At 39.4% G+C, this 23,824-nt stretch overlaps 3 protein-coding genes and 1 long non-coding RNA gene across 5 annotated transcripts; 2 read left to right on the top strand and 2 right to left on the bottom strand.

Moving 5' to 3' along the window:
* Positions 1-1,132: 1,132 nt before the first annotated feature.
* Positions 1,133-5,266, bottom strand: tnnc2.2 (troponin C2, fast skeletal type, tandem duplicate 2). The gene is made up of 6 exons (XM_008412802.2): positions 5,163-5,266; positions 4,253-4,304; positions 3,267-3,410; positions 2,866-2,980; positions 2,632-2,768; positions 1,133-1,706 (listed from the first exon to the last, which is right to left on the bottom strand). Exons 1-6 carry the CDS (start codon positions 5,163-5,165, stop codon positions 1,675-1,677), a joined length of 483 nt encoding a protein of 160 aa, XP_008411024.1. The 5' UTR covers positions 5,166-5,266; the 3' UTR covers positions 1,133-1,674.
* Positions 5,267-6,881: 1,615 nt separating this feature from the next.
* Positions 6,882-13,740, bottom strand: tnnc2.1 (troponin C2, fast skeletal type, tandem duplicate 1). The gene is made up of 6 exons (XM_008412801.1): positions 13,642-13,740; positions 9,831-9,885; positions 9,512-9,655; positions 8,436-8,550; positions 7,834-7,970; positions 6,882-7,309 (listed from the first exon to the last, which is right to left on the bottom strand). Exons 1-6 carry the CDS (start codon positions 13,642-13,644, stop codon positions 7,278-7,280), a joined length of 486 nt encoding a protein of 161 aa, XP_008411023.1. The 5' UTR covers positions 13,645-13,740; the 3' UTR covers positions 6,882-7,277.
* A 116-nt stretch (positions 13,741-13,856) lies between these two features.
* On the top strand, positions 13,857-17,347 carry LOC103466899 (uncharacterized). Of its 2 annotated transcripts, XR_534001.2 has the most exons (4): positions 13,857-15,436; positions 15,526-15,596; positions 16,811-16,883; positions 17,018-17,347. It is a non-coding gene; the product is annotated as an uncharacterized LOC103466899 (long non-coding RNA). The 2 variants fall into 2 exon arrangements; XR_534000.2 differs by having other exon boundaries at positions 16,811-17,347.
* Positions 17,348-18,555: 1,208 nt separating this feature from the next.
* LOC103467062 (olfactory receptor 1496) lies at positions 18,556-19,713 on the top strand. The gene has a single exon (XM_008413117.1). The coding sequence runs from the start codon at positions 18,556-18,558 to the stop codon at positions 19,711-19,713; it is 1,158 nt and encodes a 385-aa protein (XP_008411339.1).
* The last annotated feature ends 4,111 nt before the right edge of the window (positions 19,714-23,824 follow it).

The following is a 23,824-nucleotide window of genomic DNA, read 5'->3' as shown; positions in this document are numbered from 1 at the left end:
TAGTGACAAAAATGTGTTTACGTGCAGTGTGTGTGTCTGTACTGATTTGTCTATGTGCTCCACATTATGTGGTATTCTGACCTACAACAGTTCTAAATGAAGACTCGTGCTCATTTGTTGTTGCTGTAGGTCAGCATACCACATTAGGTGTGGTACATAGATGATACAAGCACACCTTAGACACATACATATTTTGGTGCTAATGTATCCCCTTACAGTTGTGGGGCTTAATATGATTCCCAGGAATGAAAAAGAAATACAAAAGAGTTCAAATCTTTTCAGGCGACAAGATCAAAACCACAACTGACCAAAAGGTATGTTTGCCAAATAACTCCCAAGACTTTTGGGATTTTCTTTTTTTATTTTCTTTTTTTAAGCTATGTGGCGTTTATATCTGGAGTATAACAGAATTCCATTTTTTTCTTTTTTAGAAAAAAGAACATTGAGTATGGTGGAAGTATTTTGACGGTCTGCAACTGCTTTACTGCGTCAGTACTTGGATGTTTTAAGTGAGGAAATCATGAATTCTGCTCTCCACTTTAAAATCCTAAAAAAAAAAAAAAGTGCAACTATCAGTTCTGTGTGAAATTCCTCCAACCAGAGGACGTACACCTCTGGTTGGCGAAAAAGAACATACTAAATGTGGGTTTTGTAGTGGAATTGCGTTTCGAACCACAACTTGGACAGACTTTTATTGTCGGTGTTTGGAGCACTCTGGGTTTAGGAAACAACACAACAGATTATATTTAATGTTATTCAGTTCTGGTTTCCATTCAAACTGAAAAAACAGACTTTAGCGTAAAAAATGTTTCTGTTGATCTATTCTTTAAAAAGTGACATTGAAAAAATGCTTTTTTTAAATCAATTTCTTTGCTTAAAGAGTTCAAAGTAGTCTGAGATTAACCTGCCTGGTCACAGCCAGGAATTATAGACAATAACTCAAATTAACAAACACTGAACCTGAACTTCTACACTCACAACACCGTTTAATTTTTTTCAGCCGGTGTACGCTGGGACAAGCACAAATTCTGAAATTGACAAAAGTAAAGAAACAAAAAAAGATTTTATTTAAATTCCTGAAAACATTTTTTTTTTTTTACACAGACCATAAATATGACAGACCAACTACCAGTGAGCATGTGTGTCAGTTCATTTATTCTGTTCAAGCAAGTTACTTCTTTGTACAGTAAAGTGTTTGAATTCCTTGGTCTATGCAGCAGGTAACAGGCTGCCTATCTCTCTAGACTAGATCTAGATCACAGCTTCACCAGCAGAGAGGAGAGAGAAGGGGGGGTGGGTGGGGGGTGAGCTTGCCATGCATGCAGATGGTGTTTGGAGACGATCACCTCACTGCAGCCATGCTGTCCACTCGCAGGATACAGCATCAGCACAGCAAATATGGCAAACTGTCTGCGTCTATCAGCAAGTCATGTAGCTCAGCTAGCGACCCTCGCTCCAAAGCGAGGTGTCCCAGCTGTCTGTTGAGGATGTCTGCAAGGATGGAGAAGGAGGCAGTGAACCAGGTGGACAATGTGTCTTTGAGTGCTTTTTCTTTTTTTTTTCTTTTTTTTTGTGAGTCAGTGAAATAGTGGTAAGGGTATAGCGTGGTGCAGATTTATTCAGAAAGGGATTTTCACAGGAGGTTGGAGGAATGTCCATTGAGTCCTATTTGTTTTACTGCACATTCTCCATCATCTTGAGGAATTCTGGAAAAAGAGACAGGAAATTTTACCCAACAGGATCAGCAACAGTTGAAGCCCAAAAGCTGCAGGTTTATTCATTTAACCCAAATTCTGTGTTTCCGCTACGTAGCTAGAACAGGCTAAGAAGCTACATTTAGGCCCACTTTCAGTTGTGATTCAACATTAACATTTGTTTTAGCTGTATTAATTCAATATTGGTTCAATATCCCTGTGTTTTGAAACACAGATATTGAAACTCTGTGTTACTTCATTCTTGTTTGTGCTTCTACGTTGCTTCAAGTGCCAGCAGATAAAGACTGAACCCATTCACAAATCATTTATTTTTCATGTTTTCTACTGTTTCATTGACAATAACATAAGATATATCTTACTGACATAAGGAAGGATCAAAACAATTAAATAAAAGGAAATGGCCTGGCCTAAAAACTCCAAGTGAGAAAATGTATCTTGTGAGAGAAGAAGCAAGCATAAACCCCTTTGATCTAAGATGTGTAATCTACCTTAGATTTCACTTTTTGCAATGTTTTGTTCAACCAACTGCCATGCTCTAACCACAAGTGTGTTACCAAGATAACCCACATTGGTTATTTTGTTACTAAACCAAAAATAGCAGTTATGTGTACCCCAAATTGTGTTATTTTTAACCATTAGTTTTTATAGTGTAGCAAGACTCTGTAAATCAAGTCATAAAGTCAATGGACTGGAGCAGAAAGTTAATCTTGCAAACTTCAAAATGATGTAAAAGAACAAAAACATCTGTAGGCAGTTTATTATTATTATTATTATTATTATTATTATTATTATTATTATTATTATTATTATTATTATTATTATTATTATTATTATTATTAATTGATCTATTGTTCAAAGATCAAGATCAACTTCTCCACAAGGAATATTTCATGTTTACGTATCATCACCCACTTACCGTCAAAGTCCAGCATGCCGTCGGAGTTCTTGTCTCCGTCCTTCAACAGCTCATCAATTTCATCGTCTGTGATGGTTTCCCCGCTGCTGCGGATGATCAGTGCGAATTCATCTCTGTCGATGTATCCATCACCGTTCCTGTAGGCAAGCACAAGAAAATACGGGAGCATAAGCATAAAACAGAATGCATCTTCCAAACAGTCTCTAATCCAGCCTCCAGCCGCAGTGGACGCACTTGTCGAACACGCGGAAACACTCTGCCAACTCTTCCTCGCTCTTGCCGGCCTCGTCCTCCTTGAGCAGCCTCACCATCATGACCAAGAACTCCTCGAAGTCGATGCTACCGCTGCCTGAAGGTTAGCAAAGCAAAAACAAAGAAAAAAAAGGGGGGTTAAAACCCCGAAATGACTGGTTAGATGTTGTGAGCTCTGTTGGACTACATCTGAACACACTTGAATTCCAAATTAGCCAAAGACTAAAAAAAAAAAAATGAATGATGCATAACAGAGTCAAGCTGAAATTTAGAAACACCGACATCAAAACATTTATTAACTTCTGTTTATCTGTTTGCCAAGTGACTAATGATGACAGTGCAACGCTTTTGTGCGTAAAAGTAAAACTGCGCGTTTTGCTCACCATCCTCATCGACCTCCTCGATGATTTCATCCAACTCTTCTCTTGTCGGGTTCTGGCCCAGCATCCTCATCACGGTACCCAACTCCTTGGTGCTGATATCACCGCCACCGTCGGTGTCGAACAGGTCGAAGGCGGCTTTGAACTCTGGAGGCAATCAATAAGGAAAATATTGTGGGATCTGGGCGCAGAATTTGGCTGATAGACATTCTTTAGGTTGTATGATTATAACTTCTAAGCATCAAGGGTCAACATGATGATGTGAGAGGATTCTATGTTTTCTTTATTTATCAGAAACATGACATGTTGCTATTGAAACATATTAATTGCTATTTTTGTGTTCAAAAATAGCAAAAGGCCCTCCCCATTTGTCTACCTTGAAATTTTATGCACAATGGGCTATGTCTGTACTTTATGTGTACTAATGATTTGAATCAACAATGAAGAGAGATTTTGCAATTTATAAAAACATCAGCTATTTGAACAACATTAGCTACTTTCTTTTGGTAAAAAAACCCCAAAAAATCCCACCTAAACTATTTTATGGGACAACATCTTAAACATTGTAAAAACATAAGGAACTGTTATTATATTTGTGGTAGAGAAGGTTTGTGTTGGAGGAAGTGTAAAGTTTGAATCTGGTCAAAGTGCTAATGCTAACTTGATTGCTAGCAGAGCTTCCTGAACCCCTGACACAGTTAGTTGTTTCCAGAAAACAGCACATCAAAACTGTGATTGTTGAGGTTTACATCTCACCTAGCTTGAATTGACTTTGAAAACCTATCACTATTTCCCTGAGGTTTTATGCTCAAATTCTTATTTTATTGTTTGTTTTGATGAGTAACTGATTCTAGACTTATTTTGTTAAATAGACATTATTGCAACAATTTGGTGGAATCTAACTCATTTAAACAGAAACCCAAATTGTCACAGTAGCCTTTTTTTTTGTGTGACTAATTTCTAGCCGTCTGTTTTGTCAGTGTACTCACCAGCCAGCATTTCCTCGCTCAGATAGGAGCGGGCCTCTTGTTGTGCGTCAGTCTGCAAGAAAACAGGGGTCACTTCACTCCAGACTTCATTACCTGACTCTATAAATCTGTGTTCAGCTGAATTGTGCTTCAGTCCACAGCAGTGGAGGGGATTGTCAGAGTCTGCTCTGACAACTTATCAATCATTTTTTGACACCAGATAATTGATTTAGAGAAAAAAAAATGCTTAAAATACAAACAATAGCAACCATTTGTGTAGAGTTATAGTAAAAAGTAAGAATTCTTGAGGTAAAAATACTACTGTAGAGATTAAATTTAGGCTCTCGTCAGTTTAAGGGATTTATTTCAGGTTATGTTTGACATTGTTGCTCCTTTGGGTCACATGGTACATCATAAATGCCCCGGTCTCAAAAGGACTTTATGGAGCTTGTTGAACATTAGTCCAGCTATTTCAGGCTCAACACATTACACTCCCTGTATATGGCCCGGAGACATCCAATCCACTGGAATCTGACTCCTAAGCAGAATCTGCACTTTCTCAGCTGACACTCCATCCTGCTCCTCACCAGCATGCAACGCTCAGCATTAGGAGTATTTGCAGGAGACTAAGAGCAAAATCAATCCGTATTTTAAGAAGTCAATCAAAATGTTGCGCAGATTATCCAAATTAGTAAATTTTAAAGTAAAAGTTCTATGTGCAATAAGTGCAAAAAGAATCAAAAGAACAGGTAAACATCTACTGGAAGCCAAAAGAAAACAGTTGCATTTAAACATCTCAGCCAAAGGATCTTTTTAATTATTCCATCATTACTACAGGACTTTAATATGACTCATGGCTAACTAAATGCCTGGTTCACTAATAAACACTGAACACCGTAGAATGGTCATTTACGCAATAAATGTCTCTTACCATGTTTGTGGATTATGCTTTCCCCCCCAATTATCCGACGTGAAAAGAAAAGCCCAAAGGAGTGGTCAATCCGTGTGCACCCCAACAGAGAGACTAGACATCAAGACAAGGTTCAGACACACTTTAAACGGGGGCGGCCAGGCCCCGCCCACTGCATCTCACAGGATTCCAGATTTAGTATCCTGAACTTTTAGGGTTCTGGGGGACCAGGGCCAGGCCAATCACACCTTGGAGACTGACGCTCTAGGTACATGAAGCGACGCAGCTCAGAACTAAGGAGGCCTTTTGAGTAATTCTGAAATCGTGGGAAAACAGAGGAGAGTCGGAATCTGAGGAGACGCAAGAGGGATCATGGAGGGATCATATCCCAGCATGATGCTGATAAGAGCTGATGGAGCAAAGACAAACTGAAGGGATTCTATTAGAACAGTGGCAGCGCTTTGTATTTTAAACTTGTGGATCCTGATAATCTTGGCAACAGGTTTAATGTGATGACTAAAAAATAACAGAGCTCTGATCAGATGGGGTTTCCGGTCAGGCCTTGTAAACACATGAGGGTCAACAAGGGAGGTGGAGGTCTTCATTTGACTGATGCGGGTTGTTGGTTTTGTGATGATAAGCCTTCAACGTGTGCAGAGGCCGGGGACCCATCTCCCCGGCTCTGACCCCTCCTTCACTGTGCCATGAATAGCTGATAGATTTTCAGCTGAACAGGGGTGCAGAGAGGCAGAACCCCCCACCCGTTACATCCAAGGCCTGAGAAACCCAACCTGATGCTCCAAGTTTGGCTTCAGTTCCTGGGAGGTGGGGGGCGACTTCACATTCAGTACAGGAGGATATTGAGAAGTTGGGCAGAAGAGATGGCAGGGGAGGGTTTTTAAGAGGTAGTGGGAGGGGGTGGGGGGGGTTGCAGGCTATAAACCCTGAGGAAGACCAGCGTTGACTAATCCGTGTTGTGACTGTCTGTTTTATGCCTAAGATAGCGGCTGAGACTTTGGTCTCCGCATTGGGAGACCTGTTTGTGAGCTAAAGTAATCAGATTTTATTTCTAATCAGATATGACGCCTCAGAGGTATTAAATAATTGTACAACAATTACCTTAATGCACGTCGAGGTAATTGTGCAGCATGGAGGCTTTGATTGAGTTGAAAGTGGAGACAAAGTAGATAGGGCTTGAATTCCGTGTGACTTCGTGAGACCAGCTCATGTCTATTGGAGGTTACATAGAGAGTTGGGATCAGGTCTAAATGTCCCAGCATCTGTGTTTCCATTTAGCTTAAAATTGGAATTACGAAAATTAAATTCGCTTCATGGAAACACTGCAATTTTTCAATAAAATGTTTTTGTGCTAGGATGAGGTGGTTTTACCTTCATTCTGAAAGTAGTGTATTTAAACTGCAACACCTTTTTCGCATCACACCAGTCACGTGATCAGCAACCGGATGTAGCCAGTGCCAAAAAAGACAAAGAAAACAGGAGTGGTAGGAGGAGGATGACGCGGCATTCTTTTAATGACCTATGGTGCAAACAAACTTATTCACGTGATTTTAACTGTATTTCTTATTTTATGGAAATGCTGCAATCACGAAATTGTGTTGTTTTGACAATAGCAAAATGGAAATAGAGCTGGTGACGGTGGGAAAGGTAGGAAGACGTTAAAACCTGTCAATTCACCTGTATGGTATGGATTTAGAAAAATGAGGACAATAAGCCTCAGAGTAAGGAAGAAGCTTGGTTTATTTATAGAGCAGAGCTCATGGTGTGGAAGAGACTCTGGTCTGAGGGTGAGCAGGATGAAAGTGGGGGGGTTGAAGCCAGCTGGTGTTGCATTTCTGGAGACACGGCAGCTGCCAACAGGACAGCTGAGGGGCCGGCGTAAGAAAGTGTGTTCGTCTTAAATGGTCTGAATGTATATTTATAGAAATCTTTAACAACACTCTGATCTGAGTTTTACATGAGAAGAAAGAGAGGAAGCGCTGACTGAGGGGGAGAAGTGTGGAGATGTTTAATTCAACTGGGTTTATACACTTTGTAAACCATTCATATTTGTAGCATTTAGTTTCTTCTTTGAGGGGTTTATTTGATTTCTGAGGAAGGAATGTAGAGCTGGGCTCATCACTGGACGTTCTCCATCATCTTGAGAAACTCTGAAAGGAAAGAAAAGAGATCAGAGTGTTCATTATTCACACCAGCACAGATATTCAGACCAAGCAGGGAGCAATTAAGCAGCTTTATGTTATGTTTAGTCCATCATTTACAACCCACACATTGTGTCGATAGAAGTATGAATTATTAATATTTATTGTATCTGTTTCACATTTTTTTAAAAATACATTTGGTGTAGTATTATTATGCATGCTAGACTTTTCAGCTTCACTTGGTCATACATTATTTCTTAATAAAGCTGTGTTTTGTAAGAGTATCTCAATATCTTGTTTTACAAAATATTCAACCCTTTGTTACCTCATAAGTATTCAAAGTTTTTTTTTTACAATGGCAAGTTTTGATGTGTATAATTTTAAACTTAATTTAATCATTTTTTTCAGCTGCACATCATTTTTAAGTTTCAAATTATTTATTTTCAGTTCCATTTTTCTGTTCAGTTTAAAAAAAGAAACAAAGGCCCAATATAGCAAGGCAATTTTCCATTTGAAAATGTCAACAATCTTACCATCAAAATCAATTTTTCCGTCTTTGTTTGAGTCTGATTCGCCAAACATTTCATCAATGTCTTCCTCCGCAACCTGCTCTCCAGTCATGTGGAGGATATCTCCAAACTCTTCCCGGTCAACGAAGCCGTCTCCGTTCCTGCAAAGACACAGAGAAAATGTGTTAAACTATCATCTTCTTATTTATTTTCTCTTTCATATCACCACACAAGCAAACAATTTATATGCATCTTTATAGGTCAGGACATTTTTCTATCAAGAGATCTATATCGAAGGAGCCGAGTTCGTGAACCATCTTGAATCTCATTGTAACAGCAACATTGTCAAAAAGGTAATTTACCTCAAACAACAAAATACTGTATGTATGAAATGTTTGCAGTCTATGTGTGACATGAAAACTTTCTTCCATTACATTAGAACGATTCATTTAAACAAATTAAGTCTAACTTTATTAACTCTCTGAAGTTGCTCTGCAGAAACTCCAGATGGCAAACAAGATGTGTTATTTCTTCATTCCTCAGTATTTAACATGCTTATATTTAGGTCTGGTGGACTTTAGGGTTTAAAATATTGAATGCAGTGTTTAGCTTAGGGAGAGTCATACTTGTCGAAAATGCGGAAACATTCTGAAAGCTCCTCTTCGCTCTTTCCGGCCTGGTCCTCCTTTAGCTGCTGCACCATCATGACCAGGAACTCCTCAAAGTCGATAGTACCGCTGCCTGAGAAGACATGGAGTCAGTGAGACACCAGGGTGGTAACTTCAGCTAACTCTCACCCCCAACTTACCCCCAACTAAACAACTAAACAAAACACAGGAAACTACCTACATAAAATGACTATAGAACAATGAAAAACTTGCTTAAAGTACAATAGACAAATTACTTAATTTATTTTTTATCAGCGTCCATGGATCCACCCCTCCAACCAATCAAATGCCTCCCTGGGAATCTACCTATATATCAATCAATTAATCAACTTTATTTGTATGGCACATTTCAGCAATAAGGCAGTTCAAAGTTATAAAAACAAAAAAATACAAAGTCATAAAAATACCATATAGTCACCAATTGAGAAAACCAGTGACAAATATTACATTTTGATGAGTGCCATTATTATTATTATGATCAACACACATCATATATGCTTGTCGATGTCCCATTTACTTTGGTTCAAAAGCAACTCTAAACTGGTTTGATTTTAACCTTGATTTAAAGAAACTCAGTTATGCAGTTTTCTGGACGTTTGTTCCAGATTTGAGGTGCGCAGAAGCTGAAAGCTGCTTCTTCATGTTTGGTTCTGGTTCTGGGGATGCAAAGCCAGAACCAGAAGACCTGAGAGCTCTGGAAGGTTGATACAACAAAAACAGATCTTCAATGTATTGTGGTGCTAAGCCATTCAGTGATTTACAAACTAACAGAAGAATTTTAAAGTCTATTTTCTGGGCTACAGGGGGCCAGATCAAATGTCTCCAACTCCAGCTTTGGCAGGTCAGTGTCCTTCAAGTCTGAAAATTCTCCTTTGTTCATCATTTATTACATCCTGAGCAGTTCATCCAACACTTCTGATAAGATGTGTAGGAGCAGGAAAACATCTAAACTATGCATGACATTGCCGTCTGAGCAGTCATGTATCACTGTTTGGATTTTTGGGCGTAAAACCAAAGTACAATAGAATCCATACCATCTTCATCCACCTCCTCAATGATGGCATCCAGCTCCTCTCTAGACGGATTCTGGCCCAGCATCCTCATCACGGTGCCCAACTCCTTGGTGCTGATGTCACCGCCACCGTCTGTGTCGAACATGTCGAAGGCGGCCTTGAACTCTGACCAACAGGAACATAGGATTGAAATTCAGACAAGATGCATTTGCTGCAATGTTAGTTTTTCTTGGCTCCGTATCTCTGGAAGCACATCATAAAGTATATTATTTTACCTCTGACTGTTCAAATCAACAGGTTATTCTGGAAAACTGACAGAATTTACACAAGGGTACCAGACCTGAAATCATCTCCTCAGTCAGGAAGGAGCGGGCGTCAGTTTGGGCGTCAGTGGGCTTGGAAGATCATATGAAGCCGGAGAGGAGAAGAGGGAAAGAAGTAAAGAAAAATTGTCATTATGTGTTTTGAATGGTATCAAAGTAGTTATAACATTATTATCCAGATGAGTAAGATGAGTCATTGCATTTACTGCAAAGAGAAAGACACACTTAAAGTCACCTGAAATGATCACTGAGTAAAATTAAAAATGTACAACAAAGTAATGAAGGTAAGAGAAAAAAGAACCAACAACATGATTATGATGAAGCTTTTTGTCTATAACTGATTGTCCTGTGGGAGGTGTCTGAAGTTTTGATGGAAATCTTGAAGTTTAAAGCTATTTATATAGCTATTTAAAGCGATACATCAAAACAAAAAGCTATTTACATTTCCAATATCAAACTAATTCCTTACAATTTCTGCTGCATATTCAACTTCTTTGAGCTCCTCATCATACATGTCACTTGATTTGATTTGTTTTTCAGTCAGTATAAACATTTACACACCAAATTCAAAAACACTTAATAACTTATAAGCTGAAAGGGGAGCCAGAAGAATACATTTATTATATCCACACTTTTATAAATGTTAACGATTAACTCAGCTAATTTAATTTCCAACATAATTTCTCATTTTTCCTTTATAAATGAATCTCAACACTTTCTGAGTAATCAGGTAAAATTAGCCAAGTCGAACTTTGCTGAGTTGTGATTAGATATTTAACAATGTGTGTTAGTTAGTTTTTACTAAAGAATAAGCTGGTCATCTATTGACTCAGACTTATTTTTCCACACTTATTCCTTCTGACATGGTATAGAAGGATTTTTTTTTTCTGGGTTTCTCCTCACCTAACACCAATCAATGTTGGGTTAAAAGTTAGACAAATAAGGAGACAAGATCTCCTTATTTGATCCAAGAACAAAGATGAATTAGAACTAGTTTAGTATCACTTTCTGTACCTCTGACCTCCTTTTAAAAAATTGTCCTTTTCTGTAAAACTGCAGTCAGGCTGAAGTTTGCTCTGCAGCTGTTTTATCTTTAAAAGAGTTATACATTTGAAAGAACCTGAACCTTGGGAAATGTACCGATTCAAGGAAAAGTTAGAGAGGTTTTCATACAAACATCGCCGCATGAATGTTGTATGGTGAATTCCCAGTTGGGTCGAAATTAGATTTTTTTCCAGTTACTTACTGTACTTTCGGTCAATATCCCATTGAAACCCAAAGTAATGTCAAAGTTTCAACCATCTAACCCAAACTGTCACCCTTAGTTCAATTGATATTGGTCAAGATGTTTAGGAACAACCCAGAAAACCACCCAAAGCTCCAACCAGTCATAAACTGGAGCACATATGAGGACAGCATTATATCAAATGGACAAGCCCAATGCCTAGTGGAGAATAAGTTTATGGTGAAATGTGATAAAAATTGAGTTATTTTGGCCAAAATGACATCTAGAATGTTTGAAGGAGCCAACCCCCTCTCCATGGTTTAGATTTTTCCACTCAGCCTCAGTCAGATTGGTCTCCATTTGCAGATCCTATAGGATTACTCCCTGTAATTTGGAACCACCTCAAGGGTGATGCATGTTAGACCTTTTCAAGTATTGTGAGCAAGATATTTGATTGGCAGCAAGGTACATTTATTGATTGGTCACTTGTTGAGCGAAGGCGGTACTTCCAAACTCCTCAAGCACTACATCTCAACTACCACTTTCAATCCACGACGAGACAATACTAGTAGTTGGTGAGATGGAAAGCTTCAAATCGATAATTCCCTGGTCAAACCATTCGCTCCAGTACTTTTGATCAATTTTGAATGACGAGCGTATGCAGCATCATTTTTATGGGGCAACCTTCAACCAACAGACATACAAGAGATTTTAGAGAAACTGGCCACCCGAGGATACACAATGACATCAATGGAGTGTCAACCACAGCTCCTGTTGATCAAGGTCCACTGATGTTTTGACAATGGAGAAAGGGCTGAAGTGAGGCTTTCAAACCAAGGCACACTGTACCAGTCGCCAAGCACAATAGTAGGAGCATTATGTTGAGTGTCTGTTTATTTGCAAGTGGTCTATTGCAAAAAGTGGATGGAATAATAATTTTAAAAAGTCTATAGTTTGTATGGTGGTGATGCGGGTTATAGTACGCAATCTATGTAGCCTCAGTCCTCTATGTGGCTGTCATAGGTTTGAGACCCGGTCTGTTGACCTTTGCCACATGTCTTTCTCTTCTCTCACAACCCACTTTCCTGTCGACTGACTGTGAAATAAAGGCATATACAGTCAAAAGCTCCCAGCAAAAAGCAATAAAAAAGATATCAAAATTCTGCAAGCAGACACTTGAACCATTTTTAGAACGTAAGAAGCACGCTAATATTATCTTTGGAAATGGCTCAAACTACAGTTACAATATAAAAACAAGGGCAGTGCAAGAAAACCTAACAGTTTATACAGGCTCTAGATATTGTCCCAGAAAGAGAGGCCAAACATCCAGAATCAGCCATGGGCTTGTCTGTGGCTGCAAAAGGTTTCTTTCCATATTTCTTATGGATACTTAACTACACATCAGTAAATTTATATGTACATATAGTGTACATAATCCTGGATATTTATCATTTTGAATTCAAACTTGTGAGTCTCATACTTGTTTTTAGAAATCAATGAATTTGTCTGTTTTATATTCATTCCCCCTCCTAAAGGAATGGATCAAGTCAGTTCTATGCACAAAGTTATAGGAAGGTATGTGGTTTCAAAAACATACGCCTACAGATTTCTCAGTGAGCTGACATTTATAAAGATGCAGCACGAAAAAGCCAGTGTTGGAGCGATTAGTGACCAAGCAGCAGGACATTTCTAGAAATAGCTTTCTATAGCGAGAAGTCAACTCTAATCCTGCCGCAGTTGGCTCAGCTCGTCAATGTTGGCTCTTCAAGTGGAACGCCATGCAACTTCAGACCTGCTATTCTTCATCTCCAGAGGGATATGTGAGCATGCTAGCCTAGTTTAAAAATTCTAAAGCTTAGAGCTTACCTGAGTACCTTCATAGATAATATCAAACTGGGCTCTGTTTGGTACTTGTACAGCTCCAGGAAAGATAATTTACAAATGTATAACTCACCTCAATTTAGTGTGAAAACTAAATTGCCAACTTTTCTAGCAGCCAGTGAGTTATTCTTTGATTTTCCTGAAAGCATTTAAAAAAACTTTCAGATGATCATGGGAGCCTACCCATCAGTTCACTTTGAGCTATTTTTAAGGTGAGACTTGGATGAGGATTTGAAAGGGATTTTCTCAAGGTGACTGTCCAAAATTAGAAAGAGAGCACATCTTCTCTCTTTACTCAGCTGTGCGCTTTTATCTTTGCATGGTTCCCTCCTGTATAAATGACGATTTTATGTAGTTCAGCTACTGCAGGAAACAAAAGCAGATTATATATGAAGAGCTATCAAGAGTTACAGAAGACTTAACCTTCAAAGAGAAGTTGCAGGAATAGTTGTGCGCTCAGAGGATCTTTGTTTGCAGCAAGTGTGCGCCTCAAATAAAACTCAAAAGAATTTCAGTAATTCCAACATCTGAAAACCCAACTTGCGTGTAAATCCAGCCACTCTCCAGAAATAAAAAAAAAAGACTTGAAGTCCTAAAATTTGCTAAAACAAGTCTTCTTGATATAATAATTTCCATCTTCTGGTTTTTTGTTTTAATGCCGTCAAGATAAATCCTTGAAGATAAAAATCTTTGCTTATCTCCTTCTGTCTTCAGGTTCTTACCATGGTTCTTGGTTTGGCTGATCAGGCACTTGTAGAGACAACAGGCAACAATAAAGGAAACCTTTCCCTCCACGCAGTTCAGGTAGCACTGTGCCTTTCTTTCTTCCACTCCATAAGTACCCTCTGTTCCACATATCATTTTACTAAAAAAGATCAGGATTGGGCCAGAGAAGCCCTCCTCATCAGAGCTGGCCAATCAAGTCCAGCTTTAGATTGTGCCCTGCTACAATTTATTCCCCCCTTGTGTGTAACCCTCTACCACCTCTCCATTCTTAGATGACAGATAAGCCCACTGAAATTTATTTAAAAAAACAAAAAGAGGAAACACAGCGCAAGCTTCAGACAGCTGGAGCTTATTGTCAACTGAGCATCTCCTTAAAGTTGGACTCTAAATTTCATGTGCTGTGCAGGAACTGGAGGATGCACCCACTCGTATAGATTTACCAAAATATGCAGGGATTATCACCTCTCTGCAGCACAGATTCTTCACCCCTCAACCAATTCCAACTCCATTGACACGTCCATCTCCCTGTTTTGCTGTCCACACTGGACACACTGCTGCTGACTTACTTTTGTTTCTACAACCTCTGCAACCTGAGCAGTGTTGTGCTCTCATTCAGCTGCGCCACATGTTTTATCTCAGTTTAGTAATTTTCCTTCTTTGCTTATCGACAAACAATAGAGAAGAATAAAAATCTTAGATAAAATTAAAAATCTTCTTCCGTAAAAATACGGAATCGTCCCGTATTGGCTGTTAAATGTCACGACCCATATTGAACCGATGCAAATCATACTAATAGAGTAACAGTATAGAAATATTGTTAAGAGAAACTGTTGATTTGTCCTACATTTAAAAAGTTTGTTAGGGCTCTCTGTGTAGGAAAATTGTTGATATGTTTTATAAGTACTGTGTTATGTGGTCAATGTTATTTCACTATTATTTTATCAATGTGGTTTGCCAGTTTGGATAACCTGACTTCCTATCAAGCTATAAAAGAGAAAGAAAAACATGCTAACAAAAAGTATGGACCTGCAGCCTATAGGTCCAGCCTATAGGCGGTCCGAGACAGGGACGGACACAAGTGGCTCTTTGGTTCACTTATATATTAAATGATGAACTATTGACCTGTTTTTTGTTTCATTCTTTTTTATGTTCTCCCCATGAAAAAACACCGACAACCCTGGCTCCCGTGGTAAATTTAGTCTAGGACCAGCCTCCAAACATGGCTCCTAACTCCTTATATATTTTTTGATATTTGTAAGGATGTTGGTTTTGTGTACTCATTAATTAATTTAGTTTCCATGCTGTTGTGTCTTACCCCTTATTATTTCCACCTGTCTCCCCTGATAATTCCCTGTGTATTTAACCTCACCTGTGTCTTCTAACTTTGAAAAATGCTTAGTGCACTTCCATCCGTCCATCCATCATCATACATGCTTATCCCTAGTGGGGTCGTGAGGACCAAGTGGTCAACAGGTGAGGTCACTCTGGACAGGTCACCAGTCCATCGCGGGGCAACACAGACACGACAAACAACCCATGCACGCACACACTCATACTAATCAAATATTTTGATCAACACATCTTCTTTTTCCACTCCCAACTTCTCTCTCACTCGTCTCCCCGCCTCCCCCAGAGGACTCCAGATTCCATTCTGTTCATCTTAGGTCACCCCTCTCTTTCCGAATCAGTCTGGTAACTGAGTGACAGCGACAGCTGAGGCTCTGCCCGGTCCAGGACTTCCCACAGTTTACCCCTCCTCTACAGCAGGGTTAAAGAATGGGGTGTGGACAGGTGAGAGGGCCTGGTTTGTTAAATAAAGACAGAGAGAAAACTGTTTCTCTTGTTGCTGTCCTTACTGCCCTCTTTCCATCTTCCTGCAGTCTCCTTTATCTCCTCCTATTCCTGGGCATTACTTTGAGGATCAGCTGCTCCCTGTAGACAAACACCACTGGTATGCAGCTTCTCCTCCCATTCAGCTCCATGATTTTCTGTTCTTATCATTTTTGCTCCTCTCAAACGCTTTTTCCTCGACAAGTCTTTCCTTTGAGATCACACTATTACGTGAATTTGGTTTGTAGCCCTCCAGTTCTAAGTTGCGAACAGCAGGGGGCAGACTGCTCCTTTTTAAAAGAACAGCCTCAACCCTTCAGCTCTGGCTGATTCGCCTAACAGTAACTATTTGCCAGATATCCCATAATTTTTATGCCACTGTTTTTTTTTATTTGTTTTTTGGGTTATATGATCCACTTTTTCAGAGGCTGAGGAATTAATGAGGAGTCTGTATTTCTTTAAAAACACTTCCATGGTTTCAGCTTATAAATAATAATATAAAAAATAATAAACATGCTAAAGTCCCAGTTGGTAAATGAGTCACTAAATTAGTCAGTAAATCTGCTTTGGAGCTTGAACTGTTCATATGTGGGTTGAAGTGAGCTGGAAGTGTTGTCACACATCAGTTTTATAAGAGGGTGAAGCCAGAAGGTGAGAAACATTTGTTGTACAAATTGGAATTAAAAAGGAAAAGAATCAACTCCTCGCAGACAGACCTGGAACCCAAAATGTTCTTGTTCCTGGACAACAGAGCAAACAACTGTGCTGCCAGGGAGATTTGGAGTCAGTCTGAAGTTAATCACACTTCTTGTGTGTCTGTCATCATCTCATGGTGACAGACAGGATGACGGACAGTATTATTTTTCATTGATTATTGTTATTTTCATTGATATCTTCATTGATATACTAATACATCTCAGAAAATTAGAATATTGTGTAAAAGTGCAATATTTCTTGCCAGTCACCTCAGAACACGAAACTCATATTAGAATAATCACATGGTTGTTACTCAGCTCGCAGTGTCTTCCAAGTGTTTGTTTCTTGTAGTTTTGATGATTATGGTATACAGATAATGAAAAGTGTTTCAGAAAAGTAGAATACTGTGAAAAAGGTCATTAATGGAAACTCATGGTGTCACATGAACTTGCAAGCAATATTACACTTTTACACAATATTCTATTTTTTTTCTCTTTTTTTGATGTACTATTTCTGGTTTTCCTATGTTTTCTGTAATGCTCCCGTTTCATCAACATTTCCTTTGCTCCTGCTGGGAACCGGTGTTTGGCTCTTTGTGGGGATTTTCTGTTGTCTGCTGCTTCCCTCTTCATCCACTAGATGGTGCCTATAAGCTGCCCTACCTGGAGGGCGGGACTGCTGACTGGCATCAGCACACCTGCTGTGATTACCGGTAATCACTTCATCATCTAGGAGTATATGAGGAACGGACTACGAGCACTTCGACGCCTGAGTGTTTGCCAATAATGGTTCTCTGCGCCCCTCGGTGCCAGTTCTCTAAGTTTCCTGATACTCCTTCTCCTTCAGATGTTTCCTCGTGACGCCTTGGATTTTTACCCACTGGTTGCCCGAGTCCCTTTTCACCTCCGCAGAAGAATCAATAACAGTTCCTGGATTCTCAGCCGGCAGTCGGATCGTTCTTCGACTCTCCTCATCATCTGAACTTACCTGTCCGCCCTTCACCGCATCCTCCTCCATCAACCACCAAAACACTCTCCGGTCAGAGCTTCTCACTGGAACCTAAATTATTTAAAAAAAAAACCCTGAAAAAAGAGACCATAACCCTGGAGACCACAGTAACTTCCCCCCTGGCGGAAACTCTTCTCCGCCAAAGTACAGACGACCAATCTACAGGACAAGAACCACACAATTGCACATTTTATCATTGTTAAAATAAAACTTTATTTATCTGATTGTTCTGTTTGTGTTCTGCATGTGGGTTAAACAACTTGAACTCAACATGAGAGCTCCATAGTTAGATTGGATCCTGATCTACTGGTTTTACTTCTGTTCAGATCTTGCCATGTTCTGTTCAGACCCCTACTACACTGTAAAATCTAATTAGTTCACCTTACTTGGAAAAAATTATGCAAACGCATTGCCTCAAAAAAAAAGTAAAGTAAGCTTAAAATTAGTAAGTATACCTAATTTATTTTAAAAGCATCACTAAATGAGGGAGTAAAACTAATTAAAAAAATTAAGTTCATGTAACTTTAATACACCTGTTTTCTTGATTGATGGCTTGTCCTTCATCTATCAATTCTTTTTTAAGGTTCTATTGGTGCTTCTGACCTTTATTTGAGTGAGGTTAGACAGAATCTGACTCAAGTATAGGTTCTGTCTGTTAATGAAAAAAGGAAGAAGACATGCAGCAAAGGTCATCAGGCTGGGACTCAAACCTGTGAAAACCACATTACAGGCTAAGGCCTCCTTACATGGGTTGTGCTTTACCCCTGGGCCACCACAGCACCCGTCTTTCCCACTTCACAGAATTACTAATCACATCAAATATTTGAAATGCATAATACATACAAAAATTTTCAGTCTGATAAAATATGAGAAAGATGAATTCACTTCACTCTCGACCATCACTGTTGTTTGCAGGTGTCACTTGTGCATCAGATTTATAGGAATACAAAAATAAATAAATAAAAAAAAACACAATACAAAGGTTCCGGCTTTTAATTTTTGCATGTAGAAAAAAATGCAATTATTTGATTTAATGGAACAAAAACAAAAACTCGTTCTATTATCTGGTTAATTATTTTGTAGATCAACAAAAGTAAAAAAAAAAAATTAAAGAAATAACACCTTTGCATTGTGAAATGATTTTAAAATGATAAACATTTTGCACCTTCACATTCACATTTCTCAAGATGCTTCTTGCATCGATCACGAGTATGTCAGAAAAACTTCTGCGGAGAATACAAGTAATTAGAGTGGGAGGGTTCTCGGACCCAATAAAGCGGCGATGCTGAGGCGCACAGACCAGGACGCGCAGCATCTCACAAGTGGTTACAGCTGACTGGACAGCACTTCGGTCCTTTGAATCTACTTTGATGAGAATGCCTAACTTTACTTGGATGCAGGTAGCGGAGGCGCCGAACATCAGCTCTCAGTGTTTGTGGTCCACCCAGAACCAGACGGATCACTTGGCCACAGCCGGACACCTGTTCAATTCCATCATTCCTCACGGACCGGCAGTTCCCGCGCTCATTTGCGTTTTTGCTTTCCTGACTCTTTTCTCTTTATTGGCCAACCTGTTCACTTTGTACACCATCGAGCGGTCGGAGGACTTCTGGCTGCCGCGGTTCATCCTCTGCAAAAGCCTGATCTTCAGCGACCTGCTCCAGACCATCACCTTCGCTCCCGCGATCATCCACTCGCTCGCGCAGCACCAAACCAAGGCGTTCGGCATTTATTGCTACTTTCAGTACGTCGTCGGTGGAGCCACCATCTTCTCCAGCCTCACCACCATCACCTGCATGGCGTTAGAGCGGTACCTGTTCGTGTGCTACGCCCTTCAGTACACGGTGACGGTCACCCGGGAGCGCGTGAGCAAAGTCATCGTCCTCATCTGGTTGTACTCTGTTGCCATCGGCGTCGTCAGCTTGAGTCTGGTGCTGAGTAAGGGAAGGCAGGAGAACATCCTGGACGTCACCGTGGGGCTGCTGTGTGAACCGGACATCATGGAGCAGCACGTGGGCTCCCCGCGCGCTCCTGCTATATTCCGAAAAGTGGCCGGTTCCCTCACGCTGCTGCTCTGCCTGCTGGCACACGCCTTCTCATACTTCAGGATGTAYCGYRACSCCAGCAACGCTGTTGTGCCGTTCAACGAGAGCAACACCGCGGCGCGAAGGACAGTCCTCTTCTACTGCGGGATGCTGTTCCTGCAGCTGCTGCCGCTGCTCATCAAGGTTACGTCGGACGCGCTGTGSGAATTCAAGGGTACCGGCGTCATCGAGCTGTCCGCCGGGTCTCGGGCGGACTGCCTTGCCGGCCCCTCAGYGACCGCGGCGGGGTTCCACGTGTCCCTGCTGATCWTGCTGCTGGTCCCACCCTGCATCAACCCTCTGGTGTACGGACTGCGAAGCGTGGAGCTCAGGAAGGCGCTGCTCAAGCTGCTCCGCTGGCGCGTGGGGCACAGAGGCGGCCAGGAGCGGCCGCGTCAGATGATGCGACTCAGGAACATTGTGCATCCCAACCTTCCTGACGCGGGTTAGACAAGCAGACTCTAAAAACTGTAAAGAGACAAAAGGTGGCACAACAAACAACAACAATAATAAAAACGTATTTATTTCCATACTTAATTTAATAATAATTTAAAATTTAAATATATAAAATAAAAATATAGTTGCATTATTTATTACATACGCAATTAAACAATTTTGTTTACCTCAATTAAAATCTGTTGAAGCTATCTAACCCTGTATATATATATACTGCTCAAAAAAATAAAGGGAACACTTCAGTGTTCACTTAAATGTTAAAGTGTTCCCTTTATTTGCAGTGTATATATACATTTATTTTTTTTTAACCAGGATTAAGAAAATTAAAGACAACTACCTCGTGTCTTGTAAGATTTTTAGTATTTGTCATGGGTCATTATGGAAGTAAACATACCTCAATATTTAGCTAAAAAATCATAGAAAGTGGATGGATTTTTAAAAAAGATATAGAAAGATATAATGATTAGATATATTAATGCTGCTACTAAAAGACATTGGTTATTGCAACTAAAATTATAGCCATACCATTATTGCAGAAACAGACTTCATATTGTACATGTATGGCACATGTAACAGAATTTATATATTGCAACATATAATTGCATAGTTATTTATTGATATTGTTTACTGTACTCCATCTGCTCTTAACAGCCTGTAACCACTGACTACAACATTCATTAGTCCAGCTATCTGCTCTGGCAGAGCCTGCAGTTGGCTGCTTAACTGACATATGGGCATAGCTTGCAAAGTGGAGTTTTAAACAGCCTTACAGAAATGGAGTAGTTTAGTCTGACTTAGTTTTTACCCTTTGGCCACCCGTCTTCTATGCAACCAGAAATATTTTGAAGTAGCCAAATGTGTTGTATGCAGTACCCTTCTTTCAGCCAGCTGATTAGCAATGCACATAATGAGGTCATCATATAGTCCATACAGCCAGTGGTAAAGCTGTGTGCTTCTTATTATCTTATTAAAAAGACTTGAAAGCATCGGAACAGTATGATGCACGGTGTGCAGAAGACATAAATATGTCTTTTGCACACGTCTTTTGTATATTGCACACACTCTGCTATATGCAATATACAAAATACATTTTTGTTCAGCATGTAATCAGGAGCTGTTAAAACCAGAGAAAGCAAAGAGACTGAAAATCATGTCTTTTCACATCAATATTTTAGTGCTGAAATGTTTTATTCACAAGGTAAATGTAAAGCATTTAATCCATCATTTTGTCCTGTTCTGTTTCTACACTCTTTGGGAACTTTGCCACATGAGAAGTGATGTTGCTTCTGTGTTGTTTTAGTCAAGTAAGATCGTTTTATGCAAACCATGAATGTAAAATTGCTGTTTACAAGCATGCCAGGAATCTGCAGTTGTTGAGACAGAACTGTCTTAATTTATGTAACTTTTGTGTAAAAAATAAAAAATAAAAGTGACACATATTGTAAAGCTATTATTAATGGGAATCCAAACTGTCATGACTGTTATACAAATGTAAACCTCTATGGTTAGTTGTTTTAACAGATTAAAAATATTTATGCATTAGCACTGCTGGGGATGTTTATATGTGCTTTAATTAAAAATAAAATCTAAAATACTTAAGAAATTGCTTAGTTTTCATTTGTGGAAAACATTACGGTCATTAATTATTTCTTAGTAAAATGCAGATAGACAAGCTACATCTCAGAGCTCTATGAGAATCCATGGCTGCCATCTTCACTGAGACTGAGGAGTGAAGAGGTCAAGGTTTATATGGCACATTTCAGGAACAGTACTGTACAAATCGCTTTACATCATAAAAAGCATAACATAATATTAAAAAATAAAAAACAAATAAACATTGCATTATAAATAGAATAGGATAAATAGAATAGAAAAAGTAATCAAAAGTTGTGACCCACACCAGAATCAATTCATTTTTAGTTAAAGACACCTCTAAACAAATGTGATTTTAGCCTTGATTTAAAGGAGCTGTGTTTCAACAGTTACATGAGATATTTCCATAATTCAGTCATAGTGCTATAGTGCTCATCATCTATCAGCCATCAGAGGAGACATTGGCGTTCTCTCCAGATGTTGGAGTGACAGCTGTGGACGTATTCCATGAATTCATGGAATTAAAAACTCTTGGAATCATAAATAGAAGCCTTACAACATAAAACAATTGCAGAGAACTTCATAGAACTTCATGTACTCCTTAGTTCATATGTTGTATTTCAAATCTTCTGCATTATTGTACAGTGTTGATTCAATTACGCAGGTGATATGCACATCTGTCTCCTGATCAAGGTGTCCACATTCCCAAAATATACACAAAACAACTCTCATCACTGACTCATACAAAGTGATTTTCTGAAGGAAACAAAAGATTTCAGCTGCATTGCCTTTGTATATCTGGAAGTAGTCGCAAAGATTTATCATCAAGCTCATTCAACGGGTTAATCCTGTTCTTGAGTCATTTGCTTTTTTGTCTTGGTAGTAGGAGTCATTCAACATCAACAATAGAGTCATTGTCACCATGTACCTTGAGGCAAACAGCCTTTAATCTGAAGTAGAACCAGGAAAACTGAGCATATTGCTCCAGTTTTAAAGTCCTTTACTGGCTCACTGCATCTCTGATGATGGACTTTAAAATGATTTTACAAGTTTATGTCACTGAACGGCCTAGTACCACAATACATTAAGGATCTGTTGTTGCTGAATCAACCTTCCAGACCACTCAGGTATTCTGATTCTGGTTCTGGTTCTGGTCTGCTCTGCATCCCCAAAACCAGAACCAAACATGGAGAAGCAGCATTCAGCTTCTACACACTGCCAGAAAACTGCAAAACAGCAGTAACGCCAAGTTCCTTTAAATCAAGACCAAAAACCCACCTGCTTAGTGGTCACTGGAAGAAAAAACTCAGAGACAAAAATAAATTCTTTTAAGATTTAATATTGGACAATTCAGCAATTGTATGAGATTTTGCAAGCATAATGGAAACGCTTTTTCCTGCCTTTTTTCTTCGATTCCTCCTGGGGCCTTTGGTTTGCAGCTGTGTTTGACGCCAGTGGAATAAGTGCCGTTATTAGTTTAATATAATGGTGTGAACAGGAACTGCTTAGGTTACTCTAAATTTCCCATGATACCTCTGACTTCCTAAGACACTTATACCTCATATAGCCACATCGCAATAAAAGACACAAAGGCAGGTATGGTGACACCTAATGGCTTCCAATTATTTACCTCCATAATTGCAAAGATTGCTGAACAATTTCTCCCTTTAATTTGACCTCCAGCAAGTCCTACACCTGGCCACAGCCTCCTCCTAATTCAATGTGCCAAGAAAAGCTGCACATTTATCTGGTATGCCAATCAGATTTTCAAGAATTGTGGTGGTGAGGTGGTGAGGTAGATGAGGTGAACCCAGGTTGAACTGCAATGATGGTTTAATGAAAAATAACACAAATCCAGGCAGCAGAGGCAAGGAGCTCAGATGCTGGTAGCAACTGGTTTCCCTGCATTTAGATCCATCAGATTATTTTTTTCAGATATACATATCAGTAAACTAATTAAGCACTCACAACTCCTCACAAATTAGAAACTTTTCAGATGATTTACAAGTGTGTACATCTCCTGATGCGGAGTTAACAAAGTGAAATACTGCGACATATTTTACTGCTTGAGTGCATATGAATACAGTTAATCAGATTCTAAATTAGACCTAAGGAGGCTCAGCACCAGCTTAATGAGACTCGATCCTCAATGAAACATGTTCTCTCATTAAGCTGAGGTTGTTATGGTTCCATTCCACTTAGTTTGATCATGCATAATGTCAGTGAAGTAGGAATATTTATCTTCTAGGTTTTTTTTCTTTTCAGTTTACAGGACACACAATAGATAATTTTCCTCTGTGTCACATCACAACACTTACTAGTTAGTCACACTTTTCAATACAGACAGTAAATAGCAGTTCTAGTTAATAGATTTCTTCCTATGGAGCCCTGTGTGACAGTGGACTGATCATTTTTGCAGCGTGGACTTTGCGAGGTGTCTGGGAGGCAGAAGGAGTTGCTCATTCAAGGCCGTAATTGTCCTTCCTGTCAATTTGAAATAAAATGATTCAAG

This window comes from Poecilia reticulata, linkage group LG7 (genome assembly GCF_000633615.1).
Source record: "Poecilia reticulata strain Guanapo linkage group LG7, Guppy_female_1.0+MT, whole genome shotgun sequence".
NCBI classification, from domain to species: Eukaryota; Metazoa; Chordata; class Actinopteri; order Cyprinodontiformes; family Poeciliidae; genus Poecilia; species Poecilia reticulata.
This window is presented reverse-complemented; position numbering and strand designations above follow the sequence as displayed.